The sequence below is a fragment of the Corvus hawaiiensis genome, chromosome 16, assembly GCF_020740725.1.
Source record: "Corvus hawaiiensis isolate bCorHaw1 chromosome 16, bCorHaw1.pri.cur, whole genome shotgun sequence".
NCBI lineage: Eukaryota > Metazoa > Chordata > Aves > Passeriformes > Corvidae > Corvus > Corvus hawaiiensis.
In genome coordinates, this window is record NC_063228.1 from 8,387,819 (window position 1) to 8,406,760 (window position 18,942).

At 47.8% G+C, this 18,942-nt stretch overlaps 1 protein-coding gene across 1 annotated transcript; it reads left to right on the top strand.

The window, feature by feature from the left end:
• The first annotated feature begins 24 nt into the window (after positions 1-24).
• Positions 25-18,942, top strand: LCMT1 (leucine carboxyl methyltransferase 1). Its single transcript, XM_048321133.1, has 11 exons — positions 25-158; positions 1,159-1,250; positions 1,773-1,894; positions 3,936-4,012; positions 4,826-4,887; positions 12,016-12,118; positions 13,305-13,425; positions 14,164-14,265; positions 14,961-15,052; positions 16,286-16,383; positions 18,089-18,942. Exons 1-11 carry the CDS (start codon positions 82-84, stop codon positions 18,109-18,111), a joined length of 969 nt encoding a protein of 322 aa, XP_048177090.1. The 5' UTR covers positions 25-81; the 3' UTR covers positions 18,112-18,942.

Consider the following 18,942-nt stretch of genomic DNA (forward strand, 5'->3'; position numbering starts at 1 on the left):
GTTCCGGCGGAGGCTGCCCAATGAGAGGCGGCGGGGGGCGGGCCGCAGGGGCGGTGGCAGCGGCCGGGCCCCGTGTGCTCCATGGCGGCCGCCGCCGGCCCCGACGAGGCGGATGAGGCGGTGCGGGGAACCTGTGAGGACGCGTCCGTCTGCAAACGGTACCGGAGCCGGGGCAGCGGCACGGCCGCCCGGGCGGCGCCCGCCGGTGTCCCTCCGCACCGGCCACGGCCCCGCGGTGGGGCTGGGGAGTTGGGGGGCGAAGGTCTGGCGGCTCCCGGGGAGCGGCGCTGGAGGAGGGTGGGAGCAGCCCCGTCCTCTCCCGGTGCCGAGGCTCTGTGAGTGTGCCCCGGGCCCGAGCGGCCGCAGGGCCCGGCTGGCGGGGCGCGCTCGGAGCCCCAAACCTCAGCCTCCTGCTGCTAAACCCCTGCCCGCGGGTCTGCGCAGGGTTTGTTTATAGACCAGCGAACAGTGGTAGCCAGTATCTAATAACGTTTGGTCGTTTTTGACATCTCAGGGAAGAAACATATTGATATTTTTCAGATTTCTTTCCTTCTCCCCCTCTAGGCTGGGCACGGAGAGGGGAATGAGTTTCGTTGCCCTGTTGTGCCTGGCTGTCAATTTAACCTCTGTTATTGCAAAACCCTTTTGGATTTTGTAGCAGCAGATCGTTGGGTGGTTGAGTTTGGTTGGAGAGTTTTCCTCTTGGAATCAGTTGTAAAACTCGTGAGTTCTTTTAGGACAGAGTAACATTGTGCTAAACTGATGTGTAGAAGCTCTGGAATAAGTGCAAACACCTTGTCATGTAACAGTGTGTCGAAGTAAAGCCTGATTTGTGTGTCTCAGGAGCTGGAGACAGACAATTCATCTTCTGGGTCCCCCAGGAGGGAATATTTGAGATTTGGGTCTTTGCTCACAAAATTTCATCCAGTAGTGCAGAGACCATTAAAAAGATGCTTGTTGAATATGGCAACAACTAAAATTTCTAACTAAACTTGATATAATCTTTTAATATAAATAGTTTCACACAGGGGACAGATTTTTAAACCATGTCTGCATGTGTGCACCCAGGCCAGAGGGACCTTTTCAGCCTGTGTATCTTTTAGGGTAAATTTTGGTGGCCTTATTTCATAATTCTCTCTTTACCCTGCTGCTGGACAGGTTTGCTGTAAGTGTTGGCTACTGGGAGGACCCTTACATCCAGTATTTTGTGAGACAAGCTAAAGAAAGGAAAGCACCTGAGATCAACAGAGGCAAGTTGGAATGGGAATGGGAGCACCTAACTGGTCCTGACAAAACCCCTGTACACTGGGTTTTAGGGAGGGTGGGGAAATACGTGAAAGAATGAGACAAGGTTTCTTCACAGCAACAATTCCATGCTGTATCTGATCTTTTAAATATCAATCTGTAAATCAAAAGTTTCTTCCATTGCTTTCTGTGTTCTGAATGGGCTGTCTCTGTGTGTCTCAGTGTGCAGAGATCTCCTCAAAACAATCAGTAATGTTGGATTGACCCAGGACAGTTGGGTCTCTGCAAGTGTAGAATTATTCTGCTCTGCTTGAGGTGAAACTTGACTAAAGCTTCTATTTACCCAGGGCTGAGTTTTATCAGTACATGAGATTTTCTTTGTAATTAAAAAAGAAAAACAAAGGCCCTTAGGTATCTCAAAAAGAGGGCATTATTCTTTCTACATACTGCCTAAAGATCTTCATGAGTGCTAAACATCGAGTTTTACATGAAAATAACAACTCACCCAGGGTTTGTGTGTGTTGCAGGTTATTATGCTCGTGTGCACGGAGTCAGTTACCTGATCAAAGCTTTTCTAGAGAAGACAGAATGCAACTGTCAGATTGTTAATCTTGGGGCTGGCATGGACACCCTGTTCTGGAGACTGAAGGTAACGAGAGCTGCAGGGGACAGGCCTGGCTGAGGACACAGGGCTGTGGGGACCCGTGAGGGGCTGCTCTGAGCTCGTCCAGGCTGGCTCTGGCACACAGGGCAGGTGTGCAGGGACACAGCACAGCAGGAGCTCTCACAGAATCCCAAAAGAGCTGGGCTTGGAAGGGACCTTTGGAGCTCATCCAGTCCAACCCCTGCCCAGGCAGGATCACCTGGAGCAGGTGACACAGGAACGTGTCCAGGTGGGTTTGGGATGTCTCCAGAGAGGGAGACTCCACACCCTCCCTGGGCAGCTGTTCCAGTGTTCTGCCACCGTCATGGAAAGAAGTTCTTCTTTATGTTGAGGTGGAACTTGCTGTGTTTTAGTTTCTGGCCATTGCTCCTCATCCTGTCACTGAACAGAGTCTGGAACCATCCTCTGACAGCCCTGGGAGAGATTTGTATGGATTGATGGGATCCCCCTCAGCCTTCCCTTCTCTAGACTGACCAGGCCCAGCTCCCGCAGTCTCTGCTCATCACAGAGATGCTCCAGACCCGAAATCATCTCTGTGGCCTCTGCTGGACTCTCTCCAGCAGTTCCCTGTCTTTCTTGGAGATCAGAACTGGACCCTCCAGCTGTGCCTCACCAGGGCTGAGTGCAGGGGCAGGATCACTCCCTGACCAGTTGCCACACTTTTCCCACATCCTCTGGGATTCCAGTTGTGAGTTTGTTTATATAACTCATGGAATCACAGAGTGGTTTGGATCAGAAGGAACGTGGAAAATCATCCAGTGCCACCCCCTGCCCTGGGCAGGGACACCTTCCACTATCCCAGGTTGCTCCAAGCCCTGTCCAGCCTGGCCTTGGACACTTCCAGGGATGGGGCAGCCACAGCTTCTCTGGGCATCCTGTTGCATGTATAGGTGTGTTTGTGTGTAATTCACGGAAATTCAGTTATTCAGGTGTTGTATGATGGCATCATTGTGGATGAACACACCTCTGAGTGAATTATCTTCTCATTAGCATTTCTGTTGGCAAATTTGGGTTCTGGAGGGAAGCCTGAGGAGCATTTTGCTTGGTCACAATTCATTGTATTCCATCCGTGGAAGGGAGACAGTACTGATTTTTTTTTCTGAGATGTGAAGCTTTTCCCTTACCTGCATTCCTATGAAAGCTCTGTCAATACCATGTTTGGTAACAGTGATTTTAAAAGCTGCAATGGGGCCTGTAATTCCAGTTCTCTGTCCTTGTGGAGAGCAAGTGTGGTGTAATGAATGTACAGAAGCTGGGAGCCAGTTACTGGAGTGTTCAGTGTTCTGAGTTCTAGTTTCATCTCAGAAATCCATGGGTCGACAGCCAGAAAGAGCAGCAACATCCAACACAAAGGAATTGCTGCGCAGGGAGAGACTTGGCACAGCTTCTCCATCAGGCTGGGAAATGGTGCCAACATGGAATGAAGAGCTTTCCCCCTCCTTTGTAGTCCAGGCAGACTGGTCTGCTTGTGCTCTGGCTGTGGGCTGGAGGAGAACTGGAATGTGGTCACTGTCTGGGTGAACCTGTGCAAAGCATTCCTGGTTCTTTCCTTGGAAGGCTGTGCTGAAAGTCATGGTAAATGCTGTGGTAGTTTCCTGTTGCTGTGCTCTCCCAGATCCTTGGTTGGAGAGTGTGTTTCAATATCTGGTGTCTGCGATTAGAGTCCTTCTTCTCTCTGGAGACATCCCAAACCCACCTGGACACGTTCCTGTGTCACCTGCTCTGGGCGATCCTGCCTAGGCGGGGCTTGGACTGGGTGACCTCCCTTCCAACCCCAGCTATTGTGGGATTCTGTGATTACATAAAATGTTAAATAATTTCTTTAATTCTTAGAGGACATTCTAATGACTCTCAGCCAGTGTTTGTTGAATTTTAGGGGGTTTTAATTTGTGGGACATTGTTTTACCACTGTTAAAAATGCCAGTGTAACCCAAACCAGAACTGTTCAGGATTTGAGGTTCTGTCTTGTCCTGTGCCATGTGAAACTTGAGTGTCCCTAATTCTAGTGTCTTCCTCCAATTCCTAGGATGAAAATCTTCTCCCTAGAAAATATTTTGAAGTGGATTTTCCGATGATCGTTGCAAGAAAAATACATAATATCAAGTAAGTCTGAGGCCTGTGTTCAGCTGTGGGAGACTGACTGTAAGTCAGTGTCATTATTTCATCTCTCTGCTGAGAGACTCTTCATGTTCTGGGTTGTGAGGGAGGTGAGGCTCTGGCACAGGGTTCCCAGAGAAGCTGTGGCTGCCCCATAATCCCTGGAAGTGTCCCAGGCCAGGGTGGCCAGGGCTTGGAGCAGCTTGGAATAGTGGAAGGTGTCCCTGCCCATGGGAGGAGTGGCACTGAATGGGCTTTAAGGTCCCTTCCAACCCAAACCATTCCAGGATTCAATATAGAATACAGGTTCATTGTGCAGGCAGGTGCCACATGTGACTCTGCAGCCACTGTTCCAGGTTGGAGAAGGTGATGTGTGAAAGTTTTAGGGAGCCAAGCAGAGCTTGCTCTGTGGCAGGGAAAATCTCCTGACCATTAGAGGTGATAAGTCTTCTCTTACTGTTGAAGACAGCACTGGCTTCCCAGATGTGCCTGTTCAGTTGGAGGCAGGATAGCTGCTGCTGTAAGGGAATATCCTGTTTGAATGAATCCATTAAGGCTTATTGAGGACACATTACGGAGTACCTGGATTTCTCTTGAAAGATTCCCTCAAAACTTATGAGTAATTTGGTAAAAAACTCAGCTCCAACTTCTACAACTTGCAAAGGTTTTCCTTTCCAGCAGAGGGCAGAGATATTCTCTTGGCTGCTTTTCACACACACACACGCACACACACACACATATATATGTTAAGAAAAAAGCTGTAAGCACACTGTTAAGCAGGCTTAACTGCTCTGAGATGCTTCTTCCTTCTTCCCACAGATCAAAACCTCCCCTGTCAAAACCAATTATGGAATCCCATTCAGGGGACTCTCTTCTAATAGGTGAGTCATCCTCAAACTCAGTCAGTGATGTACTGCAGCACTTTTAAAACTTTTCTGATCATTTTGTTCTGCTATGTGGGCAGGCTTTTAATGTTTGAAATGCTGTTTGGACAGAGAATTGGGAGGGAAAAGAGGCTTTTTTCTTCTCTTACAGACTCCTGCCCATTTGTTCCGTGTTGTGTTAGAAATGTCTTCTCTTTAAGTGGTTTTATTCTGGCAGAAAGTTGGGTTTTTTTCTTTTTCTCTCATATGTAGCTTGTTTTCTGTCACAGGAAAGGAAAAAGTGCTACAGAGAGCATAGATACTGGATTAAAATATCTGTTGAGTGTTTATCTGCTTTCTGTCTCATTAAGAGCACAAGTCTTTACACTTAGCAGAGTTTTCACAGCAGAAACACAGCCTACCCAGTCCAGGCTCAGGAGCCAGTGCTGTTTGTTACATTTTGGTATCAGAAGGATACTAATTTCAGGTGGTGTAATGTGGTTGTACTCTCTTAGTTTCTAACCTCATTATGGAACAGAAGGTTGTGGACTCCCCATCCCTGGAAGTGTCTAAGGTGGGGTTGGACAGGGCTTAGAGCACCCTGGGATAGTGGCAGGTGTCCCTGCCCAGGGCAGGGGGTGGGACTGGATGATCTCTAAGGTCCCCCCCAACCCAAGGCATTCTATAATTGTATGTTTGTGTCAGGACTGCACTTGAAAACCTTTTTTACTTGTGGAAAACTTCCTGGGTTCCACTGAGTTCATGTTCTCAGTGCAGATGCTGAGCTGTAGTAGCTGCTTTGGACAATTTAGGAGGGGCAGTAATTACCTGCATCCACCATAGCAACTGCTGTGTGTGAGCAGGTGTGACCCTAACGCAGAGCCTGCAGTGTTTGGTGCTCCCTGCTGTGATCCCCTGTGGCCCCTTACATGAGCACAGTTCTAGCCCAGGCTCTGGGCACATTCTGCAGATTTTTTTGCTGCACATGAGACGGTCTTCACTTCCCAACCCTGCAAATATCCTTTGAAGGGCAGAGTTCTCCCTTGTACCCTCAGGCCTCCAAAGATGAAAGCCTAGTGCCCCAGCTCAGAAAAAGGGCTCCTGGGGACGCTGGGGTTCCAGGCAGGCCCTCCTGGGGCATATCTGACGCCAGGGAGATCTGCTGCACAAGCACCATCCCAGAGGCACCCACTGGCTCTGTCCCAAGGGCTGGGTGGGGTTCGTGTTCCTGAAGAACTGCAGTACATCTGGAACAGCAAAACACCTGCAGCCTTATCAGCCTGCACTGTTGTAATCTAGGGCTATTAATAGCCAGTTCCCATAGCACTGGGATGTACTGGTGAGACTGGTTTCTCTGAAGCTGCTTCTCTGGTTCCTTCTCAGTGCTGGGTGTTAAAACCTCAGACTAACAACTTTGCTGTTCCCAGGCTGGTGTAGGCTCTGTTGCACCAAGATCTTTGGGATGTAGCAGCGTGTCCATAACATGTGGAGGTGGTGGAAGTGTTGTGGAACTCCAGTTTGAACTGACCCCCAGTCACAGGTCAGATCCAGAGAGATCCCTGTGAACTCTGGTTTAAGGATCAATTAATGGAACTGCTTCATAGGGAAGTGCCACGAGAAGAGGTGCTGGAATAAGTAGATAAATCAAACAGATGAGCAGAGAGTTCTTACAGATCTAAAGGAACTTGACAATCAGTTTACTCAGCTACTGATTGGTCTGTGCCCTCTCATTTACAACTGTCTCCAGCTGCAAGGTTATGGCTGTGACTCGGATGGGCTCCAGCGGAAATCCAGGGAACCCCATGCCAGTAGGACTGATGTCTCTACTGAACAAATCATAGGAGCTCTAAGAGACAGACTTAGGAGAACACAGGAATAATAGGAGGTGTTGAGAAAGAGTCACTGTGGCTTTTGGAAAGGTAAGCTGTGCTTCGCAAATCTGTTGGAGTTCTTTTAAGTCAACATATCTGTTGGAAAAGGACATCAGTATAGTGCTTGGATTTCAAAAATGTGTTTTGACTGTGTCCCTTGCCAAAGTGTGCCAAAGAAGTGGCACAGTGGTTATGGGGAATGAATGGTTCTCATATGGATGAGGAGCTGGGATGGAGGGCGAGCATATGTTGTTAATTTTCATTATGGAGGAGATGGAGATCTGTGCTTAAGGATATGTTGTTGTTCAACACTAAGAAAAAATTGGGAAAATAGAGTGATTAGTAAGTGGCAGCTTGTTGGCAAATCCAAACTCTGAAGAGTGGTAAAGAACTGTAGAAGTATCTTGTGAAATTAGTGACTTGATGATGATTTCAATGTGGATTAATAGAAAGTGATGCACATGGGGGGAAAAAACAGTTTGTGCCTCACATGTAAATGATTATTGCTGCCTTCCTGCAGGATCTGAGTATTAGAATAACCAAATGGATGAAAGCATGAGCTCAGTAATGGTCCAGAAATACAAAGGAATTTTAAGCATTTTTGAGGAAAAGCTAGAAAACAACTTATGTGCCAGTGTTGGTAGGTGTTTACGCTCTTTGACTTTTCCCTTTGGAGCTGCTGTTGGCCTCTGGAAGGCTGGGTATCATCCTAGGGAGACCTTAGGTCTGACCTGGCACAGCTGTTAGAACTGTGGAATATTCTGGGAGTACCACCTGGCACAGGGGTGTAGGGGGCACAGGGGAGCAGCACTGCCAGGTAGGGAAATGCTGCTTGTTTTTGTGCAGATGTGGACCAGGATTTTAGAATCTTGGGGAGGAGGTTGTCCCTCCCTGTGCCTGCTTCCCCACATCAGTTCACACTCCTGTCTCTGGTATACCAGGAATGATTTGTTTAGATTGTTTGGAATTCTGTTTTTGAGTTGTGCTAATATGGGTTGCCATGATTCAGGTTCTCTCACTGCTTTTCTGCTCACCCTGAAAGTTCTCATGCCACAAAGCTGCTGCTAATACACAACTTCATTGGCTTCAGGGCAGCACGTGCTGGGCTGCCTGTGGCCGAAGCAGGGGCAGCATGGTGTGCACGTCTGGTACAGAACTGGTGCCCAGGAATGCAGTGACATGAGCCCTGTCACTGAACAGCTCCGTGCTTTCCTGGGGAATGCTGGAGCTCCAGGGAAAGCAGTGATGTCCCTGTGGCAATGCCCCAGCAGATTGTTTCCAAAGTTCAGTGGCACTATCTGATGCATGTTGCTCTTGCTGGGAGGTCAGTGCTGCACCTTTGTTACCTTGGCAAGTGCAAACTGCACCTCGTGAACTGTTGGCTTTGTGTGCCTCTCACGCCTTCTGCCCTGTCTAGGCCAGCTTGGGCACTTGGTTGTTTCAGCTTCCCTCTGTCCCCAGACTTTCTTGTGACCCAGTGTAGGTGTCAGGGGGACTTGCAGGCCTTGTGTGGGGCTGACCCTGTGCTTCCAGGACAAGATGAGTGTGGCAGGGCCCTGCTGGGCTGGTGTAGTGAAACCTGAGCTGGGGGAGAGCAGCATGCTCTCCTGCAGAACAGGCTGCAGGGGCTGCTGCTTTGTAAAGCTGCCAAAGATACCTTAGCATGAAAATCCTAATGAAATCAGTTTGAGTCAATAGTATCCTGCATGCTGTCTCTTGGAAAACCTCCAGGAAATTGTTGCACTAATGTGAGAAGAGAGTAAGAGAAGAAAGCTGAATTCTTGTGGCAGAGGAAGAGCTTGGTGTGCCTGGAGGCTGCCAATGCTGCCCCAGAAGCCAGTGTAGGGCAGCAGGGAGGGCCTGAGGCCACCCTCCAACAGAAGCAGTAACTTCTCCTAACATTTCTGTGGAGAAAAAATGCAATGTGGTGAGGTCAAAAGGTGACTATAAGTAGCTCCTGCTACTACTCAGTTACTACAAGCATGTCTTGTTCTATGGCTGTGAAATTTGAACCAGTTGTGTTGTTACCTCTGTGCCAGAAGTCATGGAAAATAAATATACGAGTGTGTGCCCAGAGGAAAGCATTCTCTGTTGATTATCCCTGGAGAGCTGAACCCTGTGCCTGGACCAGGAGGGCCTAGGTGGGGTGGCCTGGGGTGGTGGGGCTCGTCTTTCTCCCCTTCTCTCTCCCCTCCCTTGTATTTCTCAAATTAAATCTGAGTTTGATGTTTCTAAAACCTTCATTTCAACCAAGTACAGAGAGAATCTTTGTGCATGGCTGAGTATGCTGTGTGAGCATCACACAAATCCCCAGGACAGCTCTAGAGGAGATCATCCAACCAAACAACCTCACTAAAAAACAACACAAGGTGTTGGTGCCTGGGTAGGAATTAGTGCTTGGAATATGGGATTTTCAGTTGTTTAAGCCAGCAAATGTCACTGGCTGTGCCAGCATTAGGGCAGCTGGCCTGAGTCACAGCATTGCAGTAAGAATGAACAGAGGGGTTTTAACACACACTCCAATTCAGTTAAAACAAACTCTTGTTCCTCAGAAGAAATCAATGGGGACCACGTGACTGTGCTGCCAAGCTGGAACTTGGTTTTTCTTTTCCAGCTGCCCTATGGATGGGCAGGAATTGGAAAATCCATTTGCAGCAGGCCTGCTCAGTCATGGGCAGCAGGTTGCTCACTTTGATACTTCGCAGAATATCCTGAGTGGGAAGAGACCCACAGGGAACATCCAGTCCAACCCTGGCCCTGCACAGCGCAGCCCCAAGAATCTCCAGCTCTGCAATAAAGTAGGAGTTGGTGCCAGAGCATATACCAGCAGTACAGCAGTTCTTGGGATGTTCGTGGATGGATTTCTGGCCTCCAGGCTGGGGACAGTGGCAGTTCCAGCTGTCCCCAGCTGCCATTGCCCTGCAGCCAGTGAGTGTTTGCTCCCTAAGTGGCAGGTGATGGAGTGGTTGAAGTTTGCCTAGTTAAGTATGATCAGACTAAAAAGGGGGAAATTTAGGTTAGGTATTGAGGAGAATTCCTTCCCTGTGAGGGTGGGGAGGCCCTGGCACAGGGTGCCCAGAGAAGCTGTGGCTGTCCCTGGATCCCTGCAAGTGTCCAAGGCCAGGTTGGACAGGGCTTGGAGCAACCTGGGACAGTGGAAGGTGTCCCTGTCCGTGGCAGGGGATGGCACTGGATGGTCTCTATGGTCCCTTCCCAGCCAAACCATTCCCCGATTCCGTGATAAAGATGCTCCAATCAGTGTGGTGTGGGCAAGGCACGTTTACTTCCACCTTGGAGTGTTTGTGCTCCTTCTCTTCTGGATCCCTTAAAACATTTTGTGGTTTATTTCTGGCTTTTATTTCTGTTCTTTATTCATGTACTTATGTGTCCAAGCCTCTGAAGCTGGACAGGGAGCTGGCATTAATTCCCTACTAATTGTGGTGGCTGACGCTCGCTGTGCCGTATCCATGGACAGAAACCAATCCCTATTTAAATACTTCCCTGTGTGTGGTGGGGTTTTTGGGTGGCTTTTTTTGATGCCATTATCATGGCCTTGATGTAATCACTTAAATAGAAGGGTGTGGGAAGTAGTAAAGCTATTACAGAACATGCACATGGAAAAAGCCTTGACTCAAAATGTTGAATCATTTGCTGCACAACTTTTTTTCTCTTTTCTTCCCTTGTAACTCTCTTTCTGAACTGTTCTGATTCCTGGATCTGCTCCCAAGTGTTGCTGGAATGGCAGCTATTGTCACTTGCTAGTGCCGCTTTCAGGGAGTTGGTAATTTGAAAACTAAACAGAGGTGCATCCTCTGGAATGTTCGATCACTGCTTGATGTAATCATTGGGAAAACCCACACTCGTCCCCAGTTTTTGTTCCCCTCTCCTGGAATGGAAGCCCCTTTCATCCTGCCTCTTCAGCCACTTGGCTTCTCTTCTCTCCTCACTCAAGCTGTGCCAGGGGAGGCTCAGGTTGGACATTAGGAGGAATTTCTTCATGGAAAGGGTGGTCAGGCACTGGAAGGGGCTGCCCAGGGAGGTTTGGAGTCCCCATCCCTGGAGGTGTCCAAGGAAGGCCTGGATGTGGCAGTCAGTGCTCTGGGCTGGGGACAAGGTGGGAATGGGGCACAGCTGGACTTGGTAGTCTTGAGAATATTTTCCAGCCTCTGGGATTCTGTGACATCTGCTCCCATGTGATGCTGAGGAGCTGTGCCTGCAGCATATCCCCCAGGGAGCTGTGCCAGACCTGCTCCTGCAGCCACACACTGACCACCCCTTCCAGAGCCACTTTCAGCTCTGGCTATTTTTTCACTGGTTTATTATTTTACTGCTTGATCTGTCTCACTCCTGTGGTACAAGGGGGAAATGCTGGGCTCTTCTGTCCTGGTGCCTTTGCTCCAGAAAAGCTGAGGCATTCCAGAGCCATCTCTGTATTTGGCTCTCAGGGGATTTGATGGGGCACTTGGGAAGTGCCTCCTGTGGGCCCTGGGCTCCTCTGGGTGCATTCATTGGTGCTGGGTGTCAGAATTATTGATGGCAAGAGGCTCTGCTGTTGCTGCTTCCTCACAGCTGTGCCAGGATGGGCAGGGGCTCCTTAGACTCTGGGATTTGTCCCTCCTTCTTTCTGGGAAGCATCCACAGGAATTTGCTGCCTATTACATCCCAGGGGAATATCTGTTGCTCAGAATACCTTCTCCAATTTGACTCTTTCCTTAAATGCCACCACTAAATCACACCAAAAGGCTAGATGGTAACTTTTTTTTGGCCCCAATCTGTGTCTGCTCCCCATATTTATTATATAACTATATAATATAGTTAATTTATATAGCTATATCTGTTGTTAATATTTGAAGTATTGTCACTCTTAGCTTAGTTTTTCAGAAATTGATCTACTTTTATGTAGTTCCTATGTACATACATTGGGCCATCTAAGAAGACTCTCCAAACAAAACAAAAATCCTGCCTTTAATCTTCACATTTTTCTTCTCTCTGCATTCCTGGCAGCCATGGTAACGGCTGGGATAACCTCTCTGCTTCAGCGTGGCTGCAGAGGGAGAGAGGAGGCTCGGTGCAGGGTCTGATGGTGATGGAGCACTGTAAAACACAAGTAGGAAGGGAATTAATGTTAGAAAAAGAAGAGTTTGCTGCTCATAGTTCGGTATAACAGGCCAATCTTTGGCTCCCAATTCATGTGTTCCTGTGTAGATTTTTTAGTTCATAACTCCAGCATCCCTCTCATTTGTAACATTAGCCTCTCCAAATTTTTGCCTTGCAGATTCCCACAGCCTGGACTCCAGTCGATATTCCATAGTAGGAGCAGATCTCCGTTTCTCATCAGATCTGGAGGAAAAGCTGAAGAAACATAGCTTGGATATACAGTAAGATCATAGGGTTTTAATTGTGTTTTTGGATTTTTTAATGAGGGCTTGTGGAAGTCCCTGTCCAAGGCCAGGCTGGACAGGCCTTGGAGCAGCCTGGGATAGTGGAAGGTGTCCCTGCCCAGGACAGGGGTGGCACTGGATGGGCTTTGAGGTCCCTTCCAAACCATACCAGCATTCTCTGATTTCAGAGTTTTATCTCTGTAATTATTTTCTGTGGCCTCTTGTTAAACCCCTGTTGTTCCCTAAACCTTTTGATGGGACTGCAATGGATCTGAATCCCACAGCTCCTTTGGGGTTTTATTGTTCAACATGAGGCTTTCAGGGGGCAGGAGTTGAGTTTTTGAGTGGATGATGGACAGACCTTTCAAATCTAAGCATTATAAATAGCAACGATCTGGCTGGGTGGGAGAGAGCATATGGGGAAAGCAGAATGCATCAAATTGCCATTTAATTCTTTACACTTCCATCCTCTGAAATGTTGCCTTGCTTGCCTACATTGCTGCTCCTTGTGGAATTTCTCCTGCTTCTAGTGACTTTTTTCCCCCTTTCATTCCAGCAATTAAGAGCAAACTCAATAATTGTGAAGAAAATCACTTGTGTAGATGTCTATTTTTGTTGTTTTGTGGATGGAGGGGGAAGAGGCAATGTGCAAACTATAGATTACATTTTGTTAGATAATAGTATGTGAAGATTGTTTTACAGATACTGAACAAATTTCTCTAATTAAAATTCTTCTTAGAACTTTTTTTAAAGAGGAAACTTTTTTTCAATTTGTAATTAGTTCCTGATTTCACTGATCTCTACAAGAGTGTGAACTGTGTGTACAGGGCACAATTGTCCTGCAGAGGGAATTTTAACACACCTCAGTTCATGCTGTCAGAGAGGACTTAGAGAATGCACATTGTTCTGTGCTCAGGGCTGACTTTGGGGAGATTGTTTCCTAAACTCTCTGGTTTGCAGCCACAGGAGTCTCCTGTGGTTAATTAATTCACAGCTGCCAGAAAGCCCAGTTTTAGTCAACGTGATGAAGAGATTTCATTCAGTCTTCAGTGTCTAGTTCATAAAAAATGGAGCTCTTTCAGAAATTCTGGGGACATGAAATGACTTGCTTGCTCACAATTCTTAGTAGATTTTTCTTGTTCTTTTGCTGGAAGTCATGTTCTCCTTTGGTTTTGTTTTGCAGTTTGCCAACGCTGCTGGTGGCCGAGTGTGTGCTGGTTTACATGACCCCCCAGCAGTCTGCAAACCTGCTCAAGTGGGCAGCAAGCACCTTCCCCGTGGCCATGGTTATCAATTATGAGCAGGTAAAACCAAAAGGGCATTTTTAGACCTGCATTGTTGTAATAAAAATTGCTCTCGTAGGTGGGAGTTATTGAGAAATAAGAGTGGGCCATGTCCTTTTGTAGAAACATCAGTTTCTGCTGAATTTCTGTAGTAATGTGTTTTAACTTGTAGCTTGGTTAGCTCATTGTAGAGAAAATACAGCTATTCTGAAAGACAATATGTTGAAGCAAAATGATTGAGACTTAATCCATATGTGGAAAAAACCATAGAATATTGATTTAGCTAAAGCAGAAGAAAAAGAAATGATGCTGAGTGCTGGCTCTGGGTGTATAACATTACATAATTACCTCTGTGTTCTTTGGCAAAGTGGAGCAAAAATCACATCAGTATGAACTCTGCTTCTCCCTCTGGAAGTCAAACACTGCCTCGGGGGAACTAGGTGGCTCCAGGAATTAGTAACAGGATCTTCCAAGCTGTAAATCACTGCTGGAGAGCTGAACCAAGTTGCTGACAGCTGAAAGCAGAGGCAGTTCTCCTGCCAGCCCCGGTGCCTGTGAGGCACTGACAGTGGCACTGTCCCCCTGCCGCTGGCACTGGGGCTGTGCTGCTGAGGAGAAGGTGGTGGTGGGGAATGAGAGCCAGGGTGAGGATGTGCCACTCACTGGTGTCCTGTACGTTTGTGACGTAGGCAGTCCAAGGGTTAAGCTGTTCCGTTGTGTTGGGAAGGGGGAACACTTTTGTCTCCTTCTCTACCTGAGGTGAACATGAGGGACCGCTTCGGGCAGATCATGATCGAGAACTTGCAGCGCCGGCAGTGCAGCCTGGCTGGGGTGGAGCTCTGCAGCTCCCTGGACTCCCAGGTGAGGGGCATGGAACTCTGAGGGGCTGACACTGAGCTTTATTAACCTGGCTGTGAGTTCTGCCTCTTGAGTGTGTCCTGTGGGGCTCAGCAGTGACCGGGGCGGGGAGGCAGTTACTGAGCCCTTTGCTGGCTACGTTACCGTGGAATCAGGGTATGGTTTGGCTTGGTGCCACCCCCTGCCATGGGCAGGGACATCTTCCACTATCCCAGGGTGTTCCAAGCCCTGTCCAACCTGGCCTTGGACATTTCCAGGGATCCAGGAGCAGCCACAGCTTCTCTGGGCACCCTGTGCCAGGGCCTCCCCACCCTCCCAGGGAACAATTCCTTCCCAATATCCCATTGATCCCTGCCCTCTGGCACTGGGAAGCCATTCCCTGTGTCCTGTCCCTCCATCTCTTGTACACAGTCTCTCTCCATGTTTCTTGTTGGCTCGTTCAGGTCCTGGAAGGCCACAGATAGATCACCCCAGAGCTCCTCTTTGATAGCTGAATGTCAGTGGTTGCACAAAACTTCCTGGTCAGAGCCCAGCCCTGCCCTCTCTGCATGGATCAGCAGCACATGATTAGGGAAGAGTTTGGGAGCTCTTCAAAGGACAGGTCAAGCAGCTGCCCTGTGAAATCCTTAGGGGAAGAAGCTGTCCTCTGGTACTTTCCCTGGAATCCTGTGAAAGATGTGCTGCCCTTTGTTTTCCAGAGGGAACGACTGCTGTTAAATGGCTGGGAAAATGCCCGTGCCATCGATATGATGAAGGTGTACAGCTTCCTGCCACAGGCTGATGTCAAAAGGTACCACTTTTTGTCCCAAAAGTCATCTTCAGATGCCATTTCCAAGGTCCTTCCCATCCATGTGTAGCGTGGGATCATAACAGAGAGGAGGCTGCAGGCAGGTGCCGCCCAGGGAGACAACATTTCTGAGTCTGAAGCTCTGCAGAGCCTCCAGGATAATGCCTGGATTGATGATCCAGAGCGTTTACGCTGCCAGGAGCAGACTGGCAGTAGTGATGTCTTATTTGGGTGTGACATAAGGCATCTCATGGCAGAAATTTGCAGATAGAAGATGCCACAGAAATGCTGTGTTGGCTTTTTGCAGTCCCCAAGATGTTCCTTGTGAAGATTTTGGCTGGGGTTAAACCATGGCACGTTGAAATTGTCTTCATGAGGGGGAGACTGCTGGGTCTGCAGAAATCAGAGCACAGAGGGGGGGACTAAAGGCTGTTTAACAGTCACTGATCTGCCTGGATTCTGTTAATATTTCTGCATTAATTGCTAAACACTGGGAAACTTTATGGAGTAACTTCTTAGGGATATAATGTGAAATGTGAATTGCTATGAGTCATTCATAGTTGGAATTATCTGAGCAAGTTACCTTGGTCAAAATATTCACATATGGGGGTTTCTCAAAGCCTGGAACTGAACAGGTGAGAGTGGAAATCAGAGGTGGTTTAAATAGGAACAGGGATGTGTGATGGGACCATATGGCACTGGTGGAGACACAGAGCTCATGCTTTCTTTGTAGCATTTTTGGCTACCTTGGATCTGTTCAGCTCCTTGCACTTGTTCCACATGCCAGGAAATAGGTTATGTAAACTCTGTCCTCCAGTATTAGTGAGGCAAATAATGCTTTTTCTTTAGGAAAACCTTCACCAGAGTGCTCCTCTGCAGCACTTCACACCTGGGAGTGCATTTAGGAACTTTTGCCCCTCAGCCTCTTTAGATCCTCAGTAGCAGCCCTGGTATTTGAGGAGTTACATGGATGAGTCCTGGAATATGGAATTCCAGGGATGAGGAGTAGAAGGCATCCTCATTCCAGGGATGAGGAGTAGAAGGCACAAGGGTCACTTGTTTCATACATTGACAAGGGCGAGAGCAGTGGTGGCATCATGGACAAATACCTACAGTTGTTCCCTGGAGAGGTGACTGCCTTTCTGGCCATAGTTTTCACTCTCATGGATTGAACAGTTCAGTAGAAATTCTGCTCAGAGTCCAGTTCAAATCCTGACTTTTATTTTATTCCTACAGAATAGAAGCCCTTGAATTCCTGGATGAAAAGGAACTGTTTGAACAACTGATGCAGCACTACTGCATCTGCTGGGCTTCAAAGGACAGCAGCAATCTGGGTAATGTTCCCCAGCAGCTGGGGGTGATCCTCACCATGGAAATCTCCTGTGGGAAGGCTGGGGTTGGGATGTTACACCCGGTGTACCACAGACCCCCCCTGCTGTTCCAGGATTGGGCTTTGCTGCTCCGTCCTTGGGGTGGGAGCACCTCCCAGGTGGATGTTTCTCCACAGCCTTTGGAGGGTTTATGGGCATCCAAGCGGGGAGTCTGGCCAGTACAGGGGAGTTGGAATTTTTCCACCAGAAGATGCCGTATGGGTTACTTTAAATAACTGCCTGCTTTATCCCATCAGTGCTAATTGAAAGGTTTACAAATCCCATGCATGGGAAGTGCCATATGGGCACACGGTATATGAAGGCACAGTGTCCTGACAACACAAAAATAAATTTGTATTACTTATCCCAGGCTTCTCTGCACTGTCCCCATTTGCAGCCATCTGACACTGAAGTTTTCCATGCCGCTTTCTCCCCGGGGAAAAAATTCCCTCTGAAATTAGCTCTTTCACATGTTCCTTTTCTTCTTAAAATTCTGTCTCTCCTAGACTGGAATTTCTGTGAGAGACTTGATTTAGGCTTTCTATAGTATTTGGATGTTGCTGCTGCTCAAGAAACGATAAAATGAGGGGAATTGTTGTTTGGGGGAAGGATGGATGGCCACAGCCTGTATTTGTCCAAATTAAAAAGACAACTCTGTTGCAGTCACAGTTTGTCTCTACTTCTGGCTGCAATTTCAGGGACTTCAGTCTTTCCAGAAAACCTTTGCCTGCCACTTATATAATTTCCTCCCCTTCATCCTCTCTGCCCTTTCCTTGCTCCTGACAGAGTATCCATGAACAGATTTTATTGACTGTTCCTTAGCAAACGGGTATAGATTTGGTCTCTTCAGCCTGGCTGAGCAGCAAAGCCTCTGAGAGAGCTGGTAAAAGGAGATCTTCAGATAAAAACTGGTAAAAGGAGTTCTTCAACACCCTGTTGCTGCTGCTGTGACAGGGCTGCTGCCTTGTTGTGCCCTCCTGAATCCTCCATACTTCTGAGCTCAAAAATCCATGTTTTCTATTGTATTTCTTCAGGCTGAGAAGTGGTGACTGTAGTACACAACTTTTTTTTAGAGGAGCTAAGGCCCAAAAGTTCACCTGTTCTTAGCAGCTGCTATTTTGGGGATCTCAGCATTGTTCTTTGCTGTGATTAGAGAAAGGCTGAGGACAGTTTGGGGTACTGAGATTAAGGGGTGCAGGGTATCTTAGAAGTTACAAAAGACAGTTATCTCAAAGGAGATAATGAAGTGTCCAATGGACATGGCATGGATATGCCTTAATCTAAGGCAGGGGAGTTTTATCCAGTGTGAATTTACTGCTCTCATTAATGGTGCTTTCCCCAGCTTTCTCTTCCTAATTTCATGGGCAAGCCCTGAGGTTCCTGAACATTCTGTGTTGTTCCTTCTGCCATGAATAACTCCAGTGCTCCTGCAGATTGGCTTCATCAAATTAATTGCTGCATCACAATCAAAAAATGGTTTAGAAAGTACAGCCCAACCTGTTTCCTGCTTTCCTCACACCAAATCCTTTATGTCTCAGTTTAAAAAAATGAAATAACTCTCAAAGCATCTTTCTTCCTGTATATAACTGACCTGGTTGCAGTGAAGGGCAGGTAGGGTGAGAATAAACCCTTGTTTCTCCCCCCCAAATCCCTCTTTCTCTTCACACAGGTCTGGCAAACATTGACTTCTGAGGGCTGCAGGGAGGGGAGCCTTGGGGAGCCCCCGTGACTGCCTTGGCTCGGGCCAGGACATGGAAAGGATGGGATTTGCACGTGCCAACCCCGGGCTGTGGCTGGGACAGCTCCTGGTGCTGCTGGGGACAGGCCTGGTGCCCTTGGGTGGTTTCAAGGAACATTTTCTGTGAGCAAGACTTGCCTCCCATTCCCAGCTATCTAACGGGGGACTTTGACAAGGTGTCAGTGATTCCTGTTTAAAGCTTGCCTTCCTTAGTTTAAAACTGAAAGTAAAGTGTACATGGATTCTTTGATTTCCCTCTTCTGTGTTTTTGTGGATGTGTAACACGTGTTTGTGACAGGAAGCTGGGAAAGCAGCGCTGGGCAGCTGCAGCAGAGGGTGCCTGCACTGTGCATGGCTGAGCAGGAGGGGAATTCTGGGCATTTTCATTCTGTTCAGGTCTAATTTTGATGAAGTGTCACCGTGTTGGCTTCTCCAGGCTTCACTGTTGTGCAAGGCTGCCACTGTGCTGGGTGTTCTTGGAGGGGAAGGGTAAAGGAGAAGGAGGGCCCTGGCTGTGTTCAGTGATGTACAAGAAACTGGAAAACAGACTCGATTTAACTGGGAAGGGCTTAGCTTGTGGTTTCAGCACTGGGATGGTGAAGAAAGAAATTAATCTCAATTTGCACTGCTTCTGGTAGTATCTTTACACCAGTTCCTCCTTCTCTCTTTCCCCTTAAAAGAAGCAAAACAAAATCCCAACAGCAATGAAAACCCTTGTCCTGTTGTTTGAAATTGAATCTTGCAACCTTCCTATGAGAAAAATAATAAATGTTTAGTATTTATAA